Genomic DNA, 25,748 nt, shown 5'->3' with positions numbered 1-25,748 from the left:
AGGAAGGCCATGCATTGTGGTGTACTGCAACGCACATCTTTTGGCAAGGTGTGCAAGGGTGTTATTTAGAATGAACGCCACATCACACCATTACGCTTTACCGAAGCACAGTTGTATGAATGGACCCTTAAAGTGTTACTAAACCCAGGACCCTGCATTCACTATATCTGCTCTCCCCGGACCCTGCATTCACTATATCTGCTCTCCCCGGACCCTGCATTCACTATATCTGCTCTCCCCGGACCCTGGATTCACTATATCTGGTCTCCCTAGACCCTGCATTCACTATATCTGCTCTCTCCGGACCCTGCATTCACTATATCAGGTCTCCTCGGACCCTGCATTCACTATATCCGCTCTCCCCGGACCCTGCATTCACTATATCTGCTCTCTCCGGACCCTGCATTCACTATATCTGCTCTCCCCGGACCCTGCATTCACTATATCTGCTCTCCCTGGACCCTGCATTCACTATATCTGGTCTCCCCGGACCCTGCATTCACTATATCCGCTCTCCCCGGACCCTGCATTCACTATATCTGGTCTCCCCGGACCCCGCATTCACTATATCTGGTCTCCCCGGACCCTGCATTCACTATATCTGGTCTCCCCGGACCCTGCATTCACTATATCCGGTCTCCCCGGACCCTGCATTCACTATATCCGGTCTCCCTGGACACTGCATTCACAATATCCGGTCTCCCTGGACCCTGCATTCACTATATCTGCTCTCCCCGGACCCTGCATTCACTATATCTGCTCTCCCCGGACCCTGCATTCACTATATCCGGTCTCCCCGGACCCTGCATTCACTATATCTGCTCTCCCCGGACCCTGCATTCACTATATCTGCTCTCCCCGGACCCTGCATTCTTTCTATCTGGTCTCCCACAGTACACAGAACATGGACATGCAATTATTTTAATAAATATAAACTGCTAAATAACTTTTCTCATCAGCAGTATATAGCAGTCTTATGACTTCTATCAGAGTCCAGCAGAGCACTGGTTAAAGCTTGTAGGGGGGATTTCCATTCTCCTCTCACTGTCCTATGAGGCTGCATGACCCCTGACCCTCTGTCTGGGCAGTGCTGAATGTCCCTGTGCTGATTACATGCACCCTCCCAAAGAAAAATCCAAAAACTCTCTAAAGCTTGTAGGAGGAGTTTTCATTCTCCTTGATTGTCCTATGAGGCTGCATGACCCCTGACCCTCTGTCTGGACAGTGCTGATTGGCCCTGTGCTGATCACATGCACTCTCCCAAAAAAAAAAAAACTCTAGTAATACACACCAACCTGAGCATGTACAGCTTGCCCCCAAGACTCTGTTCTATCAGCAGATAGATTGTGGACAGTAGAAGAAGGACAGGACCAGAGAAGACAGGATCAAACAGCCTTTTTACACAATGCAGAGGATTAATCCCTTAGGTTCCACAGTGAGTATAACAAGCATGCTTTACTGCATCTACAGACTGATTGTACTGTTGTGGGTTTAGTAACACTTTAAAATACCTGCTGATACGTGCCGTGTGCCATGCTGTATAGTCACCTTTTTTTGCACCAGTTTATTCCATATAAACACTGATGCACAGCTGCACATGGATGACATAAGCCATTCATTTTTATTCAGCTATGCTGGCTTCATTGACAGTCCTTGCAGATAGACCACACACCTCTCTTATTCCATATGACAAGCTGTACTTTCCGTATTCAACACTGGCTCATTCTGTATGCCGTGCTGTACCTTCCCTGTTCTGCAGCGACTCATTCCATGCCATGCTGTATGTTCATTCCGTATGCCATGCTGCACACTCCCGACTCTGCAGTGCCTCATCTCCTATGCCTCACTATATGTTCCCTTTTCTACACTACCTCATTCTTAGTGTCAATATGTTAAGCTTGTGAGAGGGTAACTTTTTAACCCCCCTGGCGGTATTCCCGAGTGTAGCTCGGGGTAAAATGTCCGTACCAAAAGTGGTAACCCCGAGCTACACTCGGCGTTGCTCAGGGGGTCCCTGCAGCACTTACCTTGTCCTTCGCTCCCACGATGTGTCCCCTGCAGTGTCCCCGGCCATCTCCTCCGGCCGATGCCGGCATCCGGCTTCCGTGTTCCGGTCCCTGTGACGTCGGGACGTATGGGCCCCGGAACCGGCGGGAAATTTGAAATTTTTAAAAAATTTTATTTTTTTTTAAATGACTATTACATAGTAAAACATTGCTGTTTCAATGCATTTCACATACATTTTGTCCCGAGTGCTTTGTCCGGCGCCCTGCCTGCATTTTTACTGTTCTTTCTGCCTGGAAACTGAGAAACGTCCATGGCGTCTAAAAAGTGTCCCTTTACGTCAAAAGCGGTTTTAGACCGGCTAGAGAACAGCGATAGTAAATCAGAACCACTTGCAGAATTGAGTGATAATGATTCGTGGGAGAAATTCCTCATCAGACACTGACAACGATTTTGCGACTTTGCTCAGCGATGTGCGAATTTGCCTCTGTATTTCAAATTTCAGTGTTTTTGGTTTGATTATATTATTGAATTAAATTTATTATTATATTATTATTTTTTATGATTATTTATTAAATTATAATTTATGATTTTGTGTTTCAAGTTTTATCATACCCGGGATGTTTACTAGACTCTTGTTCGGACAGATTTCAGTGAGTTATTCCTAAAAATTACAGCCTACAATAAAAAAACTACATATTTTCCATGCAAAATAATGGTACCGCTTTCAGCATCAAAAATCTGAAATAATCAGACCGCTAGGGAGGTTAACCTTCCAAACAAGTTTTGTTTTGCTGTCCATCCAGTTCAGAGAATTCAGCTTGCCTACAAAGCACAGCCCCATTCCAGCAGGGGAGGAGGACTCTGCTCCTGGATGTTCCCCTTTAAATCTGATCTTTTGGTATTGACCCTGCGTGTGACCCGACTATCCTTTTGCCTACCGTTTTGTACCTCACCGACCCGCTAGTTACCGACCCGGCCTGTATGACTCTGATTTAGCTCATCCATCCATCCATCCCGCAGGGATCACTAGGCTCCCTCACATCAGACTCTTAGCCCCCTGGAGCTCCTGTCAGACTCCTCTACCCCTGTTGGAGATACCTAGCAGCTGCGACCTGGTACCGGAGCGCTCCAAGTCCATCCCCACCATCAGGGGCCCTGGTGAACAAGTGCTCCGGTGCTTAGACTCCGCACTCTGGGGAGGCTCTGCCAGGGGATTGATAGAGGTGCTGTCAGGCGGTCCATTACACACATACTAGGGCCAATTTAGACAGGAACCAATTAACCTGCCAGCATGTCTTTGGAGTGTGGGAGGAAACCAGAGTACCCGGAGGAAACCCACGCAGGCACAGGGAGAACATGCAAACTCCAGGCAGGTGGTGCCATGGTTGGGATTGGAATCAATGACCCTAGTACTGCCAGGTGGAAGTGCTAACCATTTAGCCACTGTGCTACCCCACAGATAGGATCATACACATGTATTACCAAATCTATAGAATCTGATCACTCTGTACCCATTTCTTATCTAGAAAAAAATGGAACTGACCACAGAGATGTGGTCACCATGCAACTGGATTTTCTGGTGATGATTGAGTGTCAAAGTACTGCACTGTCCAAGCACGGGCAGATCACCTTCAGAAGTCTACAGCAACCAAACTTGGCCAGTAAGCTGTCTCTGTAGCCTTGAACAGGATGAATGTCGAAGAGGCATTTCTCATGTCCTTTTCTCTGCGACAAGTAGAAGGAAAAACAATCCAAAAGGCTTCCTTAGAAACAGCACTTGAGAAATCACTTGTTTACAATGGACTGCAGTGACCTGATTGGTAATTACCAGCCCCAGGCGAGGCTAGGGTCCCTCTCCGAGCAATCAGGCCATTAATTCAGCTCTCTTCTCCTCTCTGGAATAGTAATTGCTGTCTGGACTGGAGCAGGCCATAGATGTGCTTGCTGGTTTCACCATGTGAAATCTTTGTGGTTCTCTGGCTCCTTTATAGAGCAATTTTAAAGTCTAGAAATTCTCAATCTATGTTATGTTACTTGCAGATTGCAGTAAAGTTTCTCAGTATAAATAGACTACAAATAAGAGCAGTCATCAGTGTAGACATACAGACACGGCTCTGGCAATGCATCAAGTCATTTTAAAGTGGAATGGTTGAATGAATATCATTTTCATCAGTTTGATGCATTTTGTAATGTGTTTTTAGCTAGTTATGGCTCATTTCAGAGCTACGTTTCATCAAAGCTATTAACCTGACTTTCAGCTGAGAGTCTGCTATACGCTGTACGTTTTTGGACAATCCTCTCTGATCTCTATCAGTCGTCCCCTATCTCTGACAGTCTTCAAGTTCCCTTATCCCTGCTAGCAAAATAGTTTCCTTATTCCCCGTAGCAATGGCACTTTCTACATTTGGTTCTAAGCCATATTCCCCGTAGCAATGGCACTTTCTACATTTGGTTCTAAGCCATATTCCCCGTAGCAATGGCACTTTCTACATTTGGTTCTAAGCCATATTCCCCGTAGCAATGGCACTTTCTACATTTGGTTCTAAGCCATATTCCTCGTAGCAATGGCACTTTCTACATTTGGTTCTAAGCCATATTCCCCGTAGCAAGGGAACTTTCTACATTTGGTTCTAAGCCATATTCCCCGTAGCAATGGCACTTTCTACATTTAGTTCTAAGCCATATTCCTCATAGACATGGCACTTTATACATTTGGTTCTAAGCCATATTCCTCGTAGCAATGGCACTTTCTACATTTGGTTCTGAGCCATATTCCTCGTAGCAATGGCACGTTCTACATTTGGTTCTAAGCCATATTCCACCTAGCAATGGCACTTTCTACATTTGGTTCTAAGCCATATTCCCCATAGCAATGGCACTTTCTACATTTGGTTCTAAGCCATATTCCCCGTAGCAATGCCACTTTCTACATTTGGTTCTAAGCCATGTTCCCCGTAGCAATGCCACTTTCTACATTTGGTTCTAAGCCATATTCCTCGTAGCAATGGCACTTTCTACATTTGGTTCTAAGCCATATTCCCCGTAGCAATGGCACTTTCTACATTTGGTTCTAAGCCATATACCCCGTAGCAATGGCACTTTATACATTTGGTTCTAAGCCATATTCCCCGTAGCAATGGCACTTTCTATATTTGGTTCTAAGCCATATTCCTCATAGCAAGGGAACTTTCTACATTTGGTTCTGAGCCATATTCCTCGTAGCAATGGCACGTTCTACATTTGGTTCTAAGCCATATTCCACCTAGCAATGGCACTTTCTACATTTGGTTCTAAGCCATATTCCCCGTAGCAATGGCACTTTCTACATTTGGTTCTAAGCCATACATAACATAAAGAGGTTGTAAACCCTGCAATAAAAAATGAGCAAAGCATATCTTCATATAGTGTGTACTTGCCTCAGACCATAGCACTTAGGGTGGATTCTGTCTGCTTTCTCCTTCCGTACAAAAAGTGGTCACTGCCCCAGTCTATGACTGGCTTATACAACAAGAAACATGGACAGGCAACACATATCAACAAAAAAGAAATGAATATACCTAGTTGAACTTGCCAGCCAGCTAGCCAACAACCAAATTAACCTGTCTAACAATATGCATATTGTTAGACAGGTTAATTTGGTTGTTGGCTAGCTGGCTAGCAAGTTGAACTGCTTTCTCCTTCCTCTGCTATCTGCATGAGCCACTTCTGACAGTCTATCGTGACACTCCAGCATACAGCAGGTGATTGACATCCTCAGATGTGCATGTTTCCCTATGCACTCAATTCTCAGATTACACTCAGCTCTGTGCTATGCAGTATGTGACATCAGGTCCCAGCTCCCTGCCTCCTGGAGATAAGAAATGCTGTCTAGATTCTGTACTTTGAATATGGTACAGCCTATGCAGGAGGATGTAATTCATTACTGTGCATCATCTGAGACTAGACACTTCAGTGAGTATATGTAAGGTTTTAATATAAGTTTAAAAGCAGTGATCCTGATCATTCCAGAGCTGAAATGTGGCCAGGCACTCCTACATCATCAAGTGTACAGAACTAGTGGGCACATCATTAATATCGGACATGGCATCTGGTCCTGCATTGTTCATGATAATTGTGAGATGGGTGGTAGCAAAACCAGACTGAGACCAGCAAGGTGAGTGGCTTTAGGGGATTGATTGGCAAAACTAGAACTGGAGAAAGACTGCTTTCTGTGGAATAAGGTGTTAGAATATCCATTAGAAAAAAATTTTCTCGACCATCTGGAGGATGCAATTTTTTTACATTTAAAGAAAAAAAAAAGCATAGTACAGGCACTGCCAATGGGCCTAACAGGAACACCAACTCAATCCAAAATAGGTCAATAAGGTACAATAGGACCACAAATTAAAGCAGAAGACCAAGATAAACAGAGCAATCACTAATATCATGCCAGAGTTGTGTGTCATAGCAATTAAGAGTATAAAAAAGAGTAAAAGGAATAGAGGCTCTGTTGGCTAACAGGGACAACAGGCTACAGCAACTAAAGCAAGAGCCTAAGACAAGACATCGCTTCTCGGCCTTTTGGCTAACATCAAGTGTAGAATCTCTTTTTATCAGTGTCCAGTTGGGGTGCTCAGCAGTCATTCATGCTTTTAGGCGAGGATAGCTGGTTGTATAGTACCTCTGCTAGTATGATGGGGGCTCTGAAGGTTGGTACCGGCTGGAAGCGAAACCGAGGCGCCCACAGGCTGTTGGGGTCTGGTAGTAATTCACCCTGAAAAACTGGAGAGGCCCAGTTCCTCCTGATTTTGAATGGGTTTACCTTGTCTGTCCAAGGGCCTGGGAGGCAGAGAGTCTGCGGAGCAGTGCCCCCTGAGAGTGGTCGCTTCAGGGATGCTCTTAGTAGCACATGGGGGTGGGATCCCACGTGTAAAACGTGCACAAGGTCACTGTTCTAAATACTTTTCCTGCACTGTGCCTTTTAGGACTAGGCCTTTTGGCTATGTCCAGGGCAGTTTTTTGGCTATGGGCCTCAGGGCCTAGCCAGTGCACAATTGCACGGCCACTTATGTATTTATTTTTCTCCTATTGTCTTTCACTTTTGTGTGTGTTTTTTTCCTCACTAGGATGGTAGGGTGTGGGTCCTCGGGCCTACCCTGAAGTCTAGGGGGAGGATGCGTGGCCATTAGGTTCCTTCCTTCCCTGTTCCTGGGGGTCTCTCTTTGGGAGAGCTCCCTGACCTAGTACTTGGTTGGCTTTGACTATCCACAAGGAAAGGGGTCCACCAGGCCTTTTGGCTAGGTGAACCATGTGGAAACCTTTGTTCCTGTCAGGAGCTTTACGCCCTGGGGGATCAGGGTAGAGGTTCTACCCCTTTGGAGGGTGGACTAAAGTACACCCCTAAGTGCACTTTTTTGCGTTTGTGTTTTGTACTTGCACACTTTTTGTTCACTTTTTGTTCACTCCGCGGACAAAAAAAAAAAGAACCTTAGTCAGGCCATACATTATACAATTTTCTTTAGAAAATTGCTTTAGATTTACCAAAAACCATATAATATTAGATCAAACCTAAACCACACTTTCAATTGTATCCAGTTAGGCAGGCCCTTTCACTATATAGTTTAAGGTAAATCTAAGGGAAATTGGACAGAAAATTGTATAGTGGATGGCCAGCCTAAGAAAAGACAAAAAGGGGTTGATTTACTAAACCTGGAGAGTGCAAAATCTGGGGGAGCTGTGCATAGTAGCCAATCAGCTTCTAACTTTAGTTTGTTCAATTAAAGGATAAGTTCACCTTTAAAAGAAAAAAATGCACTTCTTCTTTGCAAGTAAAAAAATGTGCATTTATTTTTTTTTTCTTTTACTTGGAGCTTGTAAAGCATTGCACCTATGATCAGCAGATCACTGGTGCCATGCAGGACTCCTGCAGAATTGTCGGTGTATCTATCTACTCGTACCTTGTACCTCATACAGGCAGGTAGATACACACTGACAGGAAGAGACAATGAACTACCAGAGAGCTCAACCACGCCATGGTAGTTCATTGAGAAGTAGGAGCCAACAGCCGCAAAAGGCTGACGGTACTTGTAGTTTCCAATTCATGGAAGTCTTTGAATGAATGATGTGGCCGGACAGGCAGAGCCCCACACTCCAACGTTTTTTTAAAAATAGTGACCGCAAACGGGGGGAGAAGATCCCTATTCCTATGTCCTGTCATTAGAGCCAGCAGAGTGGGCAGCAGCTGCAGAAGTGGAAACATATTACATGTTTCACCCTAAAAATGGGTGGAAAATGTAACATGTTCCTAAAGATGAACTTATCCTTTAAGCTTTGACAAAAAAACCTGCAGCTGATTGGTTTCTATTCAGAGCTGCACCAGATTTTGTGCTCTCCAGTTGTAGTAAATCAACCTCAGAGAACAAAAAGGAAACATACAGTAAAAAGACAGAAATAGAAAGAAATCAGAAGAATGAAAAACTACAGCAATAGATGCCCAGGAGAGAAGGAAAACATGGCTTCTGGAGGTGATGTTAAACAGTTAGGACATCTTGGTATGGCTCCATGTACACGGGACACTTCTGAACGATGGAAACCGACTGCTGGAAAATGTAGGTTTAAAAAAGTCTGTTTAGCCGTGTTTGCATACCGCGTTTATGCACGTTTATGAACGTTTGCGTTTAGAAGCATTTATTAAAGATAAGCTCAGGAGACCTTCCAAAATACCCAGAATGCACTTAAAAACAGTAAAAAAATTAACTATTTCAGACATTTTGAGAGAAATAGAGAGAGCAGAAGCAGAGAGAGCAGTATTTGTTGAGATTAACTGTCTTTTTTTTTTTTTTTGCGGCATTTGGATGTGTTCCAGCTCATTTCTGAGCAGAAATTATTGCAGCAGTGTCTAACATATTTTCTTTCATGCGAAACCTCACAGTATGGTGTAAGGGTCCATCTGAGTACCGGGAAAAAGCTTTGCATGCATTTTTCATGATGAAAAAAGGCTCTGGACAGCATTTGGAAATGGAAGAGTTAAAAAAAAGTTTCAAACACAAACGCTTATAGACTCGGTTAGCCACGTTTAGAAGCATTTTGCATTTGAAACGCTGATAGAATCTACTCCTGAACGCATGTTTTCTGCATTCAAAAAAACGACTGTAAACTCAACTGCCTGTAAACGACTGTAAATGAAGATGTGTACATGGACACATAGGAAAACATTAGGGTGAGTTCAGGCGCTGGTGAAAAAAACGCTGAACAGCTCCTAAACGTGAGTTTATTAGCTGCAGTGTACATGAGCAGGGGCGGACTGACAACTCATGGGGCCCCCGGGCAATAGAGGATCATGGGGCCCCTGTGTCCTTGCCCAAACTCAAAAAAGCCTATGAAAAAGGTACCGGGCCATCTCATGGGGCCCCCTACTGACCCCGGGCCGAGTTTCCAAATGGTCAGTCCGCCCCTGTACATGAGCCCTATCTTTGAATTCTGAAGAGCCAAGATAAACGATCCAAGTGGTCCATGAATTCATGTAGGATGTGTATCGATTATAAAGTCAGCCAGTCCACTCCTCCATGCGTTGTAGGAGGGACAGCTCAGTAGCCCATTCTCAGAGGAGTATGTGTAGTCCTTCAGTGTCGGGGGATAACTGCCCTGGTGGCTAGCATAAGGAAGTGAAGAACGCCCTTTTTAGCTGTAGAGATGTAGCCCAATACATAGAGAGATGAGTTATTTTTGGAGTAACGGGAATGTTCTAACCCTTCGCTTCTTTATAGGTGGTAAAAACACTGGACCAAAAAAGGTTTGATCCCGGGGGAAAGACCACCACACATGTAGAATAGTCTCGGTTCCCCTTTCACAATTCCAACAGTGATCAGAAGTAGAGGGGAAAATTGTTCAGGGGTCAGGCTCAAAGACCAGTAGCTGTAGCAGACGACAAGCTCCACCGACCATCTGGATAAGCAGATGATGTGGTTTCACCCCAAACGCGGGGTCTAGGCACTAACCAGTATTCCCCAGAGCCCCTGATGGTGGAGATGGGTTTTGCTGCATGTTAGTACCAGGTTGCAGTCTTCAGGCTTGCCCCACCAGGAGGTGAGCAAGCTGGGTCCCATTGACAGATATAGCAGGTAGGGATCAGGCAGAAGCATAGTCGGTAAACAAGCTAAAGGTCGGTAACAAGTGCTTGCAGATTGGGATCAAGTGGAAGCATAGTCAAAGAACACGCAAAAGGTTGGTAATGAGTGGTGGTGAAGTTAAGGGCAGCTACAAGTACTCAAAAGAGAAATATATCAACTGGAGAGAGTACAATAATCTGGCAAACAGGTAGTGCAAAGGCATGGTTTACATAGGAAGTTCATGGGAATAGTAAGGTTCACCAGAAACAAGGTACAAGGGAAGGTTTCAGACAGGATGTTGTCCAGCATCTTAGGTGGCTCAGCAAGGAGAGCTACTGCCAGATGCAGCAGAGATCATGGGTTCAGATCCTGGTCCTGACAAAAATCCTTTGAATATCATACGGAGGGGGCAGTTTTAAAGGTCCATGCACACACTGGCTTTTAAAAACACTGCTTCTACAGGAGTTTTGTGTTATGCCTGTAGAAGCAGCTCAATGTTATCTTATATAACAACAAAAGGTAGCGGTATTTTCAAATTGAGTATACAACTTATATTGTGATATAAAATAAATGTGAACAAAAAAAACTGTCTCTGAAATTTCTCTTTCCATCAATTCTGAGAAACGTCCATCACCAAAAACAATTGTGCAACTCCACCACTTCCCCTCCGTGAAGACGTCAGGTGACAAAACGCGTAGGGTGGAGCTTCGGACTGACATCACTACATTCCGTAAGCGGCCGGTGTGCCCGGCTTTCTGTGATGTTTTTAACCAAATGTGTGTGTTGCTAGTGTCGGCTAGACTCTTTTCCATGTGAGTGGATTTTGATGAGCTTTTATGAATACATGTGCTATACGGTATCAGACGATCATCTGCTTTGTTGTCTTCTGAGCCTGTGCATAAAGTATTTGGAATGCTGTTTGGAGGATTTCGCTGCTGAGTTCATAGATCTGCAGAGTATTGCTCCCAAAGAGGATATATATAATAAGTGTCTGGATATCTGGGCTTCCCTGGCCTGCAGAGTATTGCATCATTAGCTGGGAGTGAATTGATTGGAATATCTGGTCACCGCTGAGTCTGCCTGCAGAGTATTGCTCCCAGAGCAAAGAAGTGCAATTGCTGGTTTATAATTGAACTGGCAACTTGCTCTGGTAAGTTTATTCATTTCTGTTGGTGGTGGAGTTGCACAATTGTTTTTGATGATGGACGTTTCTCACAATTGATGGAAAGAAAAATTTTCAGAGACCATTTTGTTTTTGTTCACATTTATTTTATATCACAATATAAGTTGTATACTCAATTTGAAAATTGCGCTACCTTTTGTTGTTTTATTACTATAACCTTTTATTTTAACCACTTCCTGTCCGGAGCAATTTTCAGCTTTCAGCGCTATCATACTTTGAATGACAATTGCGCGGTCATGCAACACTGTACTCATATGAATTTTTTACCATTTTTTTGAGACAGATAAAGCTTTATTTTGGTGGTATTTATTCACCGCTGGGATTTTTATTTTTTTTACTCTGTAAATGAAAGTCAAATTTTTTTTTAAAAAAGTGTTTTTTTTAATAAAATTTTGCAAATAAATAATATTTCATCATAAATCTTGGCCAAAATTTATTCCGTTATTTTTTTAGTAAATCCAAATTATTTTATAACCAAAAATTATAATTTTTAAAATTTTTTTTTTACATTTTTATTTTATTTTTTTTATATATATATTTTTTTTTTACATACTGTCACCCTAGCAGTACAGTGTCACCATGGTGACACTGTACTACTTGTGGGGGGTGATGAAGATTTTTTTTTAATTTTTTTACACTGATTGCTTTTACACTCATAAAGGATGTAAAAGCAATCATTTCTCTTTCTCTCTGTCTGCATTCTTGCAGTCATTGAGAAATACTGAGTGAGCTGTGATTGGTCACAGCTTGTCACATGGTACAAGGCTGTTGTGAATAGCCTTGTACCATGTGACCTCTGTGATCATTCACAGATTTCACACGTAGTAAGCAATGATGTCACAAGTGACATCTTGCTTACTACTTTGCATGTGATCACTGATTCACCAATCAGTGATCACATGATCGGGACCTCGTACAGAGGTCCCGTTTGATGATCGGTGTTTCACTGTGTCCGGAGGACACAGCGGGCACCGGATTGCGATAGTGCGTGCTCCCAGGGAGAGCGCACAGCTAGAAAAGGCGGGTGCCATTTATGAACGGCAACCCGCCCCTGGACTGCCACCGCCCTGCCGTTTATAAACAGCAGGCAGACGGCAAGAGGTTAAGGGTAAGGTTTAGCAGCTTTTGTTAATTTGAGTTTCATTTTTTGGTGCTTTTTCTATTTGTTTTTTTTTTACAATGTTATCCTATGTGTCCATACACATTACCACATTTAGAGGCATATTTTAAGCTCAGTGTTTAGAGGTAAAAAAAAAAACCCTTCTGGTTTGCCTTTTTGAATGGTGTTTTTTGGCAGAGGAAATGGTAAACACTCTTCAACGCATCTAAACGTGTACAAAAACACTCTTTATGAGCATTTTTTTTTTGCCAAGGGAACTGGAGTTTTTTTAAGCCCAATGTTCATGGAGACTAAATCTCTTTTCAGTTCCTAGGGTTAGGCTTTATGAACATGTAATACACATATAATCAGGGTGGATAAAAATCAATGATTTTTTTAAAATAATCAAAAAAATCGGATTTTTTTTAAGTTAAATTGGATTTTTTTAATTTAAATTGGATTTTTTTTATTTAAATCGGATTTTTTTAAATAAAATGCTTTTTGAGGAAAATATATTACCATCCAAAGGTTATTCCATCATGAAATAAAGATTAGTTTTTTAATTATGTAGAATAAGGCTGTATATGTTTAATTTTTTTGGTAAATAAATTCCATGAATCCATTCACATTGTCATGCTCTTCCAGAGGTTTCTGTAAGATTATTGGGCAGTTTCTCCGCCTACAAGATATTATCACAGATGCTTGGTTTACTTTTGCAGTTCTCAAAACTGAATTTGACTCAGCGGAGATCACATGCCTCTTCTTCACAGCAAAAATGTTATAACATGAACAGAGTTAAGAAAAAGACCTTCATCCTAACTTCTACAAACCTATGAATACAGAATCAACCCCTTCAGTGCGAAGTTTCAAGAAGTTCAGTGAATAGAATAGAAACAATATTTTTCTGATTGTTTGGAGTGGAATAGATCTGCACAAGAAGAAAGTGAAACGAAGTGTGAGGAGGAAGGGGCTGACAGTCTAAGTTTCTTCAAATATATAGATTTTGTTTAGCCAAATTTAGTTAACAAACATGGATGTTTAAGCAAATCACATATGCTTGGAATGTTATTGTTTCAGTTGAATAAATCTATTTAAATTGTTATTATTAAGGTAATGATTATTTTTCTCCTTCCTAAGTACAACAGAAAAGTTGTCCAAATATGAATGATTAACCTATTAAACTGGGGATAAAAAAACTAATATGAAAAGTTGTTATTCTAAAAATCTTCATCTACTTGTATGTTAAAGTTATTCCAGCAAGAATTAGTCTTTATGTAGAAAACTAGGATTTAAATCAAGCCTTACTGACTAGTGATTTAAATCATGATTTAAATCAGTTTGATTTAAATCAAATCCACCCTGCATATAATATTTCCCTTGCATAAGTCAAATGAATACAGGGTACTGTTCTTCGGCAGAGTCAATCAGACAAATATTTTAATACGGGGGGGGTTGATAGTTGCAGATGCATGTGGTAAGAGTGGTTAGACTCACAGGATGTAGTTAAGGCAAAACAATAATTGAATTAAAAAGATAGATTGAAAGCTTTCTTACAAGTAATAGTATGAACAGTTGTAATTACTACAGTATAGAAAGGAATCATTTGGTCCAGGGAGGTAATCCAACTGCCTCTATGGAGTCGGGAAGGAATTATTTTCCCCTTGTGAGACATAATTGACCTTTGCTGCCCAGGGTGTTCCGTCTTGACTCCCTTTTGTTATTTTATTAAACACGATCGGCATATCTTTTTGCAACAGATTTTGTTTTTATATGTAACTGTGTGGTTTTGATTTCTAAAGCTTTTTTTATTTGCAACTGTACTCCGCTATTTTTGCTGACAAGAAACAATGACTTTCTGGCTTATTTACAAAATCTCACTGCATTATTGTTTGGGTTTCATATTATGCCTTCTCAATAAAAGTCAAGATAAAGTACATCTGTGGTTTAGATTAAGCTTGCTAACCGGGTGCCTAGGACTGAAAGCTGGCATCTAAATTTGCCAGAGTGTACCCTTTATATCTTCATGAGTGCCACGGGTGGTGGAAACCTAAGGGCACTCAATTATGCAAATCCCATATCAGCTTAGAAAGTTTAGCTTTGACTTACCCCCCGTTGCACCTCTCTGTGTGAACGGCTGCTGTACTGACCAATAGTGAGATGTAGGAGGGAACACAATACAGCTGGATATTCTAAGACAACCTTTCTCAATCTTTTTACATCGGAGGAGCCCATTTTCAAGTCTCAGGGAACCCCTGCTAAAATGAATTTATTAGAGGTCAATGGGAAAAATGTCCCCGTTACCATGGTCAGAATGCCACCCTTGAAGCTTAAAGGATCATAGGCACCATGCTGCTGGCTTTGCCAAGTAGCATTGGCCCTGGGACTATGCAGGCATCACCAAATAGGAGGTGAAACAACCAAAGCTCAAGGAACCCCTAGCAACCTCTGGAGGAACCTTATGGTTCCATGGAACCCTGGTTGAGAATGGCTGTTCTAAGCTGTAGGCAAAACTCACAAAGCGCTTAGAAAGATATCCAAAGTTGCTTTGCTGCACTTTACATTCCTGCTAGTAGTTTTACAAGTTATAATTTGTCCACAGAAAAAGCTTTCTTTTTTGTGCTTTGGACAGTGTACAGAAAGTTTAAAACCCAAGTTAGGTCTTTATTGCTGCTTCATGTGCATGAGTCCAATGGGAGCATCAAACAAAATGTCTGAGTGCCTAACAGCTTTTACTGTTGATGTTTGCTCAAAAGAATACAACACAGAACACACAACATGTTCAAAGAATTAAACTTCAAATCTTTCCATTATGTTCTTGCCCTGAAGAAGGGGGAGATCTTTGAGCCCCCCGAAATGCATTGGCTCTTTTTTGTTGTCTCCCTGTGAGCAAATATCAATGTTTTTTATTATTATTATACAGGATTTATATAGTGCCAATGGTTTGCGTATCTCTTTAAAGCGTGAGGGCAGACAGTACAGTTACAATACAATTCAGTACAAGAGGGATCAAAGGGCACTGCTCATTATTATTATTATACAGGATTTATATAGCGCCAACAGTTTGCTCAGCGCTTTACAATATAACGGGAGACAGTACAGCAACAATACAAGAGGGATAGGAGGGCCCTGATCCTTGGAGCTTACAATCTAGGAGGGAGGGGCTAGTGGTACAAAAGGTAGTAACTGTGGGGGATGGACTGGTTGGAAGAGTAGAAGATTCCATTATTAGCTGAGGGCAGGATAGGCTTCCCTGAAGAGATAGGTTTTCAGAGATCGCCTAAAAGTGAACAGAGTAGGCGATAGTCTGATAAATTGGGGTAGAGAATTTTAGAGGATGGGGGAAGCTCTGGAGAAGTCATGGAGATGAGCATGGGAGGAGGAGACAAGGGAGCTAGAGAGCAGGAGGTCTTGCGAGGAGCGGAGAGTACGGTTTGGGTGATATTTGGAGACAAGATCGGTGATATAATTTGGGGCAGAGTTATAAATGGCTTTATATGTTATTGTTAATGTTTTGAATTTTATCCGTTGTGCAACGGGAAGCCAGTGGAGGGATTGGCAGAGAGGGATGGAGGACACTGAGTGGAGGCCAGTGGAGGGATTGGCAGAGAGGGGTGGAGGACACTGAGTGGAGGCCAGTGGAGGGATTGGCAGAGAGAGGTGGAGTACACTGAGTGGAGGCCAGTGGAGGGATTGGCAGAGAGGGGTGGAGAACACTGAGTGGAGGCCAGTGGAGGGATTGGCTGTGAGGGGTGGAGGACACTGACTGGAGGCCAGTGGATGGATTGGCAGAGAGGGGTGGAGTACACTGAATGGAGGCCAGTGGAGGGATTGGCAGAGAGGGGTGGCAGATACAGAACAGTTAGTAAGGTGGATGAGTCTGGCAGCATGATAGACTGAAGAGGGGATAGCCTGCGATGAGGTAGGCCAATGAGGAGGGACTTTGGACTTTTTGATGGCCCTCTCATTGAACTTTGTGAGTATAAATCTTCACATTTGGGCTCCCTGCTTTTGGGACACCCTGCTTTTGTTCAGAGCAGCCTTACCAAAGCCACTGTGCTTTATGGCAGTCTGGTTGATCAACTTGATCTACTGATAATTTTAAATCAGCACCTAAGTTTTACTTGTTCCAGGTTTCTGTATCTGGCTGAGTATTTAAAGCTAGGGAGTCTGGGTAAAATAAATAAATACATTTTCAGCACATCTCTGAAATACATGCAGATTTCCTTTGTTTTATTCTTTTAACCACTTGCCGCCCGCCCACAGTACATTTACTCAGGGGCATCCCTAGGCAGGTGCAGGGGGTATGCGCCGCACCGGGTGACACTTTTTCCCACAGGGTGTCACTGGACCCACTCCACCAGGGGCGGACTGACCATTCGGGCACTGCCCGAGGTCACTACAGGGCCCCATGAGAGGCTCAGTCCGATCCTGTATGTGCCACTTCTGAAATAAGCAAGCATTGAGGGGACGGACAGTGAGGCAGGCACTTCGGACACCTCTCCTCTCGGAGTTTCAGCAGAGGGGCGGGTCCACATCCCTGCCACGGGTGCTAAAGACGGAGAGTTGGAGGGGGCGGGCAGAGTATGCAGCAGGTCAGTGTGACAGCATTGCAGCTTCATGTAGTAGGTGGGGGGGAGAAAGAGGGCAGAGATAGGGGGGCTGATCCATCGTGCGGGGTTCATCGGAGGGGGTATCACCAAGAGTTACTGCACCGGGTGACACCAAACCTAGGGACACCACTGCATTTAATGGAGGCGGGTGGCAGCTACAGTCTAGGCGACGTACCCACACATCTCTGCCTTTTTCTGGGTTTTGGGGCACACATGTGTGCCCCCCCCCTACTGACCTGTGCTGTGATTGCACACAGCACGAGTTTGTCAGCAGCTTTCAGCCAATGATTCAAGGAGCTCAGAGAGAAAAAGCAGCCAGATCTGTGAGTAAAAGCAGCACATACTGAATTACCTACATTACACTTTTAAGCACACAGTTAACCTCTTGATTGCCCCTTGATGTTAACCCCTGCCCAGCCAGTGTCACTAGTACAGGGTACAGTGTTATCACTGATTACTGTATTAGTGTCACTATTGATATCAGTGTCATTCAGTTAGCCCACCACACTATCACAGTCCCACTATAAGTCTCTGATCACCGCCATTACAGTGTAGCATCAATATCTGCAAACATTCCAGTATATATACCATCATTTATAGATGCTAAAACGTTTACACAAACCAATTACTATACACTTATTGGGATTTTTTTGAACAAAGACATGTAGCAGAACACATTTTGGCTTAAGTTTATGAATAAATTAGATTTTTAATAGATTTGTTTTTTAACAGAGAGTAGAAAATATCATTTTTTCCCCCAACATTTTCAGTCTTCTTTTGTTAATATTTTAAATCTTCTGGAGGGTCAAGTAGTGGTAAAATCTTCTGGAGATCAAGTAGTTTTAAATTCTGCAAGTACTGAACAATACCTCGATCTGCCAGAAATCCAGTGTGCTCCTAATTTCCTATAGAGAGCTGGCAACACAGTGGCTTTGCTGCACTGAAATCCCAGTCAGTTTCATCAGCCCTGACTGCTTGACTTGCCAAGCTCAGCCTATACCCTTCCCCTCCATGTCTTTCTTCACATGCATACATTGATTTCTTTCTCAGCAAAACAATGTTGCATCTGTGATGCCCAAGAGCCTGTCCACACACTTTGTGTAGGTAAAGGACTCTTGGGTGATGTAGTTTTGGGAACATGAATCAATAAATACTGTAGCTGATCCTGCAAGAATTTTGCGAGTCTCATGATGTTGTCTCAGGAAGGAAAGAAAGATGTTTCTTTCTACAGGAACAAGGTGAAATCAAATGGGACATGCTCTAGAGGGGCAGAGGGAGGTTTGGGGTCAGTTTGGTAAGTCATGGACGACATACATTATTATTTTTATTATTATTATACAGGATTTATATAGCGCCAACAGTTTGCTCAGCACTTTACATTATGGTGGGAGACAGTACAGTAACAATACAGTTCAATACAAGAGGGATTTGAGGGCCCTGCTCCTTGGAGCTTACAATCTAGGAGGGAGGGGCTAGTGGTACAAAAGGTAATAACTGTGGGGGATGGAGTGATTGGAAGAGTAGAGGATTCCAGTATTAGCTGAGGGCGGGGTAGGCTTCCCTGAAGAGAGAGGTTTTCAGAGTGCGCCTAAAAGTGAGCAGAGTAGGTGATAGTCTGATAGATTGGGGTAGGGAGTTCCAGAGGGTGGGGGAAGCCCTGGAGAAGTCCTGGAGATGAGCATGGGAGGAGGAGACAAGGGAGCTAGAGAGTTCGAGGTCTTGCGAGGAGCGGAGAGTACGGTTTGGATGATATTTAGAGACAAGATCGGTGATGTAATTTGGGACAGTGTTATGAATGGCTTTATACGTCAGTGTTAGCATTTTGAATTTTATCTGTTGGGCAATGGGAAGCCAGTGGAGGGATTGGCAGAGAGGGGTGGAGACCAGTGGAGGGATTGGCAGAGAGGGGTGGAGACCAGTGGAGGGATTGGCAGAGAGGGGTGGAGGACACTGAGTGGAGACCAGTGGAGGGGTGGTGGACACTGAGTGGAGACCAGTGGAGGGATTGGCAGAGAGGGGTGGAGGACACTGAGTGGAGGCCAGTGGAGGGATTGGCAAAGAGGGGTGGAGGACACTGAGTGGAGGCCAGTGGAGGGATTGGCAGAGAGGGGTGGTGGACACTGAGTGGAGACCAGTGGAGGGATTGGCAAAGAGGGTGGAGGACACTGAGTGGAGGCCAGTGGAGGGATTGGCAGAGAGGGATGGAGGACACTGAATGGAGGCCAGTGGAGGGATTGGCAGAGAGGGGTGGCAGATACAGAACGGCTAGTAAGGTGGACATACATTTTAGGAAATATATAAAAAAAAAAATTTAGTGTGCCGTCGCGGCAATTCCTATTTTTCTAGCATGAACATTTTATCCCAGGTATAGAACTCTGGCCATCAGCCATTTCATCTCTTTGAATTTGTAATCGTTCACGTTCTAAGCAGATGCTTTGTGGTGTCAGTTCAAAAAAAAAAATCTCACCCCTCCGCCAGCCTTCAGCACATTTCCACTTCCCGTCCGCCTGTTTAAATAGCCTGTCTGCATCTACAAGTCCCTGTTGCCTCGACTGAATGATTAAATGGAGAGTGATTCTTCCGTTAATAGAGGTTTCATTAACTGGCCTGGTCTCGTAGCCTGAACGAGCGCGTCTGATTCTAGTATTTTACTGAACGTCAAACCCTCATTGCCCATCCCTGAGATTGGAGCCCTATAAGCCTTTTATTATACCTCAGATCCTAATGGCCCTTCTTTAGGAGGCACGTAAAATACAGAGTGCTCAACTTGCTAGTGCTTTTCATACTAATGACAGCTTAGCCGGATTTTTGCTCCAATGTAGTCAACTTTATGCCGTTGTAATGTTCAAGCTTATTCCTCATTGCTTTCTAAAAAGGTGAAATAGCCTAGCAGTCACAATGATGGAAGCCTGTCATTAGGGAAACTCATTGAGATCAGACTGGTGAACAATAGAGAAGAGCCAGCTGTCTTTTCTCTTTATTGGAGAATATATATCTTGCGGGTTATAAGCTTCGCGGAGACGATGAGGGACATTCCGCTTTCAATAGGGTTTTGGGACTCGAGATTAGCTAAATGAAATGCAAGTTTTATCTGAAATTGGAAGACAAAGACTTCCGTAATTGTGCATGCAAAAGTTTTTGTTCTTTGAAAGGAGGTCGCAAATCCTCCACTGCCTCTAAAGTCCCGAGAGAACTAGACGAGATTTACAAAATAAATACAAAATTTAGTCGTTAAGTGTACCTGTAATGTTCCTCAAAGTGTGCAAGCTAATATTGCTGGGAAAAAAAACAGGCATTTTGTGGTTCCAACAAGTATCTGCACTTGACTTTTAAATCTTTTGTGCCTGGCAAAGAATCTTAAATCCTAGCGCAATGGGCCTCTGTTTCTCTTCACATCTAGAATAAACCCTTCCCCCGCCGCTTAGCTGTCAATGTCAGAGCCTGCTTCTGGCCACTGAGGTAATACAGTAGCATTAATCTGTTGAATGACACGGAGTTATGATTAATGCCAGGATAAAGAACATGGTCTCATCTTAGAAATAAATCAAGGCCCTATATACAGCCTGAACTTAGGATGCAGGGTCCTCTCCAGACACAAAAGAACTGATAAGAAGGCAAGCATACGTTATTGGCAGCACAGTGGCTAAATGGTTAGCACTTCCGCCTGGCAGTTCTCGGGTCGTTGGTTCGAATCCCAGCCACGGCACCACCTGCCTGGAGTTTGCATGTTCTCCCGGTGACTGCGTGTGTTTCCTCTGGGTACTCCGGTTTCCTCCCACACTCCAAAGACATGCTGGTAGGTTAATTGGCTCCTGTCTAAATTGTCCCTAGTACAGTGGGGTAAAAAAGTATGTAGTCAGCCACCAATTGTGAAAGTTCTCCCGTTTAAAGATGAGAGAGGCCTGTAATTGGCATCATAGGTAGACCTCAACTGTGAGAGACAAAATGAGAAAAAAAATCCAGACAATCACATTGGCTGATTTGGAAAGAATTTATTTGCAAATTATGGTGGAAAATAAGTATTTGGTCAATATCAAAAGTTCATCTCAATATATCTACTTGGTTGGCCGCTGGGAAAGATGACAATGACTGTAGTAGTCAGTGATACTACAGTGATGGTGGCAATCTTCCGGGTCCTGTGAGAGTGGCTTCTCCTCTCTACAATGACCACAGGGGCCTTTTGCTAGGCACTGCCGCCATTCCTAAAACGCTTAGTATTTTTTTCAGTGAATACAAGGAGCTTTCTGATTAAATGAGGTGGAGATTGTCACCACCCCTCTTTTCCAACTCCTCCAACCAGAAAATACCTTACACTCACTGAAAAAAATACAAGGCATTCTATAAATGTCAGCAGTGCTGAGCCAGCAACCTCCTGTGGTCAGTGGGCAGAATGGAACCCGCTCACACACAGCCCCAGCAGGACTCACAAGATGGTGGCATCACAGTAGTAGCACCAACTACTACAGCAATTGTCAGCTTCCCCAACAGCCCTTCAGGTATTTTATATATAATCTTCTATTGTGCCAAGCTGGACCAATGCAAGTATTATTATTATTATACAGGATTTATATGGCGCCAACAGTTTGCTCAGCGCTTTACAATATAACGGGAGACAATACAGCAACAATACAGTTCAATACAAGAAGGATAGGAGGGCCCTGATCCTGGGAGCTTACAATCTAGGAGGGAGGGGCTAGTGGTACAAAAGGTAGTAACTGTGGGGGATGGACTGGTTGGAAGAGTAGAAGATTCCATTATTAGCTGAGGGCAGGCTAGGCTTCCGCGAAGAGATAGGTTTTCAGAGATCACCAAAAAGTGAGCAGAGTAGGCAATTGTCTAATAAATTGGGGTAGAGAGTTCCAGAGGATGAGGGAAGCTCTGGAAAAGTCCTGGAGACGAGCATGGGAGGAGGAGACAAGGGAGCTAGAGTGTAGGAGGTCTTGCGAGGAGCGGAGAGTACGGTTTGGGTGATATTTGGAGACAAGATTGGTGATGTAATTTGGGTCAGAGTTATAAATGGCTTTATATGTTATTGTTAAGGTTTTGAATTTTTATCCGTTGGGCAATGGGAAGCCAGTGGAGGGATTGGCAGAGAGGGGTGGAGGCCAGTGGAGGGATTGGCAGAGAGGGGTGGAGGCCAGTGGAGGGATTGGCAGAGAGGGGTGGAGGCCAGTGGAGGGATTGGCAGAGAGGGGTGGAGGACACTGAGTGGAGGCCAGTGGAGGGATTGGCAGAGAGGGGTGGAGGACACCGAGTGGAGGCCAGTGGAGGGATTGGCAGAGAGGGGTGGAGGCCAGTGGAGGGATTGGCAGATAGGGGTGGAGGATACTGAGTGGAGGCCAGTGGAGGGATTGGCAGAGAGGGGTGGAGGACACTGAGTGGAGGCCAGTGGAGGGATTGGCAGGGAGGGGTGGAGGACACTGAGTGGAGGCCAGTAGAGGGATTGGCAGAGAGGGGTGGAGGACACTGAGTGGAGGCCAGTAGAAGGATTGGCAGAGAGGGGTGGAGGACACCGAGTGGAGGCCAGTGGAGGGATTGGCAGATAGGGGTGGAGGATACTGAGTGGAGGCCAGTGGAAGGATTGGCAGAGAGGGGTGGAGGCCAGTGGAGGGATTGGCAGGGAGGGGTGGAGGACACTGAGTGGAGGCCAGTAGAGGGATTGGCAGAGAGGGGTGGAGGACACTGAGTGGAGGCCAGTGGAGGGATTGGCAGAGAGGGGTGGAGGCCAGTGGGGGATTTGGCAGATAGGGGTGGAGGATACTGAGTGGAGGCCAGTGGACGGATTGGCAGAGAGGGGTGGAGGACACTGAGTGGAGGCCAGTAGAGGGATTGGCAGAGAGGGGTGGAGGACACTGAGTGGAGGCCAGTGGAGGGATTGGCAGAGAGGGGTGGAGGACACTGAGTGGAGGCCAGTGGAGGGATTGGCAGAGAGGGGTGGAGGGATTGGCAGAGAGGGGTGGAGGACACTGAGTGAAGGCCAGTAGAGGGATTGGCAGAGAGGGGTGGAGGGATTGGCAGAGAGGGGTGGAGGACACCGAGTGGAGGCCAGTGGAGGGATTGGCAGATAGGGGTGGAGGATACTGAGTGGAGGCCAGTGGAGGGATTGGCAGAGAGGGGTGGAGGCCAGTGGAGGGATTGGCAGGGAGGGGTGGAGGCCAGTAGAGGGATTGGCAGAGAAGGGTGGAGGACACTGAGTGGAGGCCAGTGGAGGGATTGGCAGAGAGCGGTGGAGGACACTGAGTGGAGGCCAGTAGAGGGATTGGCAGAGAGGGGTGGAGGACACTGAGTGGAGGCCAGTGGAGGGATTGGCAGAGAGGGGTGGAGGACACTGAGTGGAGGCCAGTGGAGGGATTGGCAGAGAGGGGTGGAGGACACTGAGTGGAGGCCAGTGGAGGGATTGGCAGAGAGGGGTGGAGGACACTAAGTGGAGGCCAGTGGAGGGATTGGCAGAGAGGGGTGGAGGACACTGAGTGGAGGCCAGTGGAGGGATTGGCAGAGAGGGGTGGAGGCCAGTGGAGGGATTGGCAGAGAGGGGTGGAGGATACTGAGTGGAGGCCAGTGGAGGGATTGGCAGAGAGGGGTGGAGGCCAGTGGAGGGATTGGCAGGGAGGGGTGGAGGCCAGTAGAGGGATTGGCAGAGAGGGGTGGAGGACACTGAGTGGAGGCCAGTGGAGGGATTGGCAGAGAGCGGTGGAGGACACTGAGTGGAGGCCAGTAGAGGGATTGGCAGAGAGGGGTGGAGGACACTGAGTGGAGGCCAGTGGAGGGATTGGCAGAGAGGGGTGGAGGACACTGAGTGGAGGCCAGTGGAGGGATTGGCAGAGAGGGGTGGAGGACACTGAGTGGAGGCCAGTGGAGGGATTGGCAGAGAGGGGTGGAGGACACTGAGTGGAGGCCAGTGGAGGGATTGGCAGAGAGGGGTGGAGGACACTGAGTGGAGGCCAGTGGAGGGATTGGCAGAGAGGGGTGGAGGCCAGTGGAGGGATTGGCAGAGAGGGGTGGAGGACACTGAGTGAAGGCCAGTGGAGGGATTGGCAGAGAGGGGTGGCAGATACAGAACGGTTAGTAAGGTGGATGAGTCTGGAAGTAAGCAATAAAGATTGTTGTTGTAGTTCAGCTTTAAGACAGTATAGTAAGAACCAAAACAATGACAATGATATCAGCGAAAACTGTAAGTGTTCATGCCCTATCACTGAGAACTGACATAGAACTTCAAAACGTAAACTCATAGGAAGCAGCAAACTGTATCTGAGAATTATATTTACAGCACAGCATAAATTGCATGATCTATGGGACTGTTCAGTAGCGTTACGGTGGAAGTCATTGTAATTTTAGAAGAGAAGGAAAAAAAAAAGTTTTGGCAGGGGAAAAGTAGCCACAATATGGATTGTGCCCTCTGGTAGGCGCTGAGCACTTAAGCCTGTGATTTACCCTTTATAGCCGCTCAGAGAGCGATGCATGTGCCTCTCCTCTCTCTGTATACGTCGTACTTAGTCCTGAGTGATGTCTAGCGGCTCCTCGTCACTGTATTTTATCGGACTGGGAGAAGAAGACACTTAATTAGGTGAGAGCCACCCACTCTGCGGACTGCCAGTTGATTATTACATGCAGGCTTCAAGCTCCACTATGCATGTAAAATGAGGTAAACAATTAGTCGATTGCAGGCTGCCTCATTAAATCCTTTGTCCCTGTTTTGTATATCGAATGGGTAATAGGAAAATTAAAAAGTATCAGGCCTAGTTTTGCATAATGTGTTCCCTTTTATCCATGTTCAGCTTCTGCTTTCTAAGTGGAAAGGATTATTAAACTGCAGCTTTGTTTAAAAAAATAATCAGCCACATATTTTGAAAGATTCCTACTTCCTTCTACTCTAGAGATATTACAGACAACCTTTTTGCATGAATTGGTAATACTTTTCAAACAGTAGATACTGCAAGGAAGGCAAGGTCAGTACAGAGCTTGTCAGTTAGGCTCGGTTCACACTAGTGCGGGTGGAAGCTGCTGCGGGAGCTGCACTACGTCCCGCAGCTGCAACCACCTGCTCACAAAACGCGGGGTCCGGGGTGGGCGCCATTAATCTTAATGGAGAGAAAAGTGTTACCAGCACACCAAGGAATCCTCAAACAGGTCCAAAGCTTTGTTTAGTGGTCACATAATAGCAATAGCGACAACGTTTCGGAGCCACGCAGGGCCCCTTCATCAGGCAAGGAATGTGCGCGTTGGGAAAACTACATTTTAACCATTAATCTGAATGGCACGCCACCTGCACCGGAAACTGCGCCAGCACTGGGAACCACACTGTACTGTGACCGTCGCTGGCCACGCCCTCTGACACTGTTTGCCCCGCCCATCAAGGGGGCTTGATCACAGAGGGCGAAACACATCAGAGGGTGTGGCCGGCGTGAGGACTGAGGCCATTCTCTACACATGGGACTGCACAGAAGGTGAGAGCAGTATCTTTTCTTCTCCCTCCATGTAAGTGACTGGACTGACATAAGGGAGATTCACGCTTTCTATTTTGTCCTGTTTAGGTCCCATTCACATAGGTCCAATCTCTTGCATTTAATCAATCCATGAGCCAGTGTTTCTCAACCTTTTTTTAATCAAGGCACCCTTTAAAATTATGGAAAGTCCTGAGGCACCCTTTAAAATTATGGACAGTCTTGAGGCACCCTTTAAAATTATGGAAAGTCCTGAGGCACCCTTTAAAATTATGGACAGTCCTGAGGCACCCTTTAAAATTATGGAAAGTCCTGAGGCAC

General features: G+C 44.9%; 1 protein-coding gene across 6 annotated transcripts in view; it reads left to right on the top strand.

The window, feature by feature from the left end:
• CHCHD6 (coiled-coil-helix-coiled-coil-helix domain containing 6) overlaps positions 1-25,748 on the top strand; it is a 450,070-nt gene that overhangs the window by 277,414 nt on the left and 146,908 nt on the right. Inside the window, exon 6 of one of the 6 annotated variants that reach the window (XM_089682447.1) lies at positions 13,096-13,412. The exons of 3 other annotated variants lie outside the window; for them this stretch is intronic. In XM_089682447.1, coding sequence (XP_089538573.1) covers positions 13,096-13,212 — 117 coding nt within the window. In that variant the 3' untranslated portion in view covers positions 13,213-13,412. Of the gene's footprint in view, positions 1-13,095; positions 13,413-25,748 lie in introns of those variants that run through there. 2 more of the 6 variants (XM_089682446.1, XM_089682448.1) reach the window with 2 other exon arrangements.

This window comes from Staurois parvus, unplaced genomic scaffold (assembly GCF_062004578.1).
Source record: "Staurois parvus isolate SC_StPar_1 unplaced genomic scaffold, SC_StPar_1.0 ptg000290l, whole genome shotgun sequence".
In the NCBI taxonomy this organism is placed as follows: domain Eukaryota; kingdom Metazoa; phylum Chordata; class Amphibia; order Anura; family Ranidae; genus Staurois; species Staurois parvus.
Note: the sequence above shows the minus strand (reverse complement) of the source record. Positions and strands in the feature narration are given on the sequence as shown.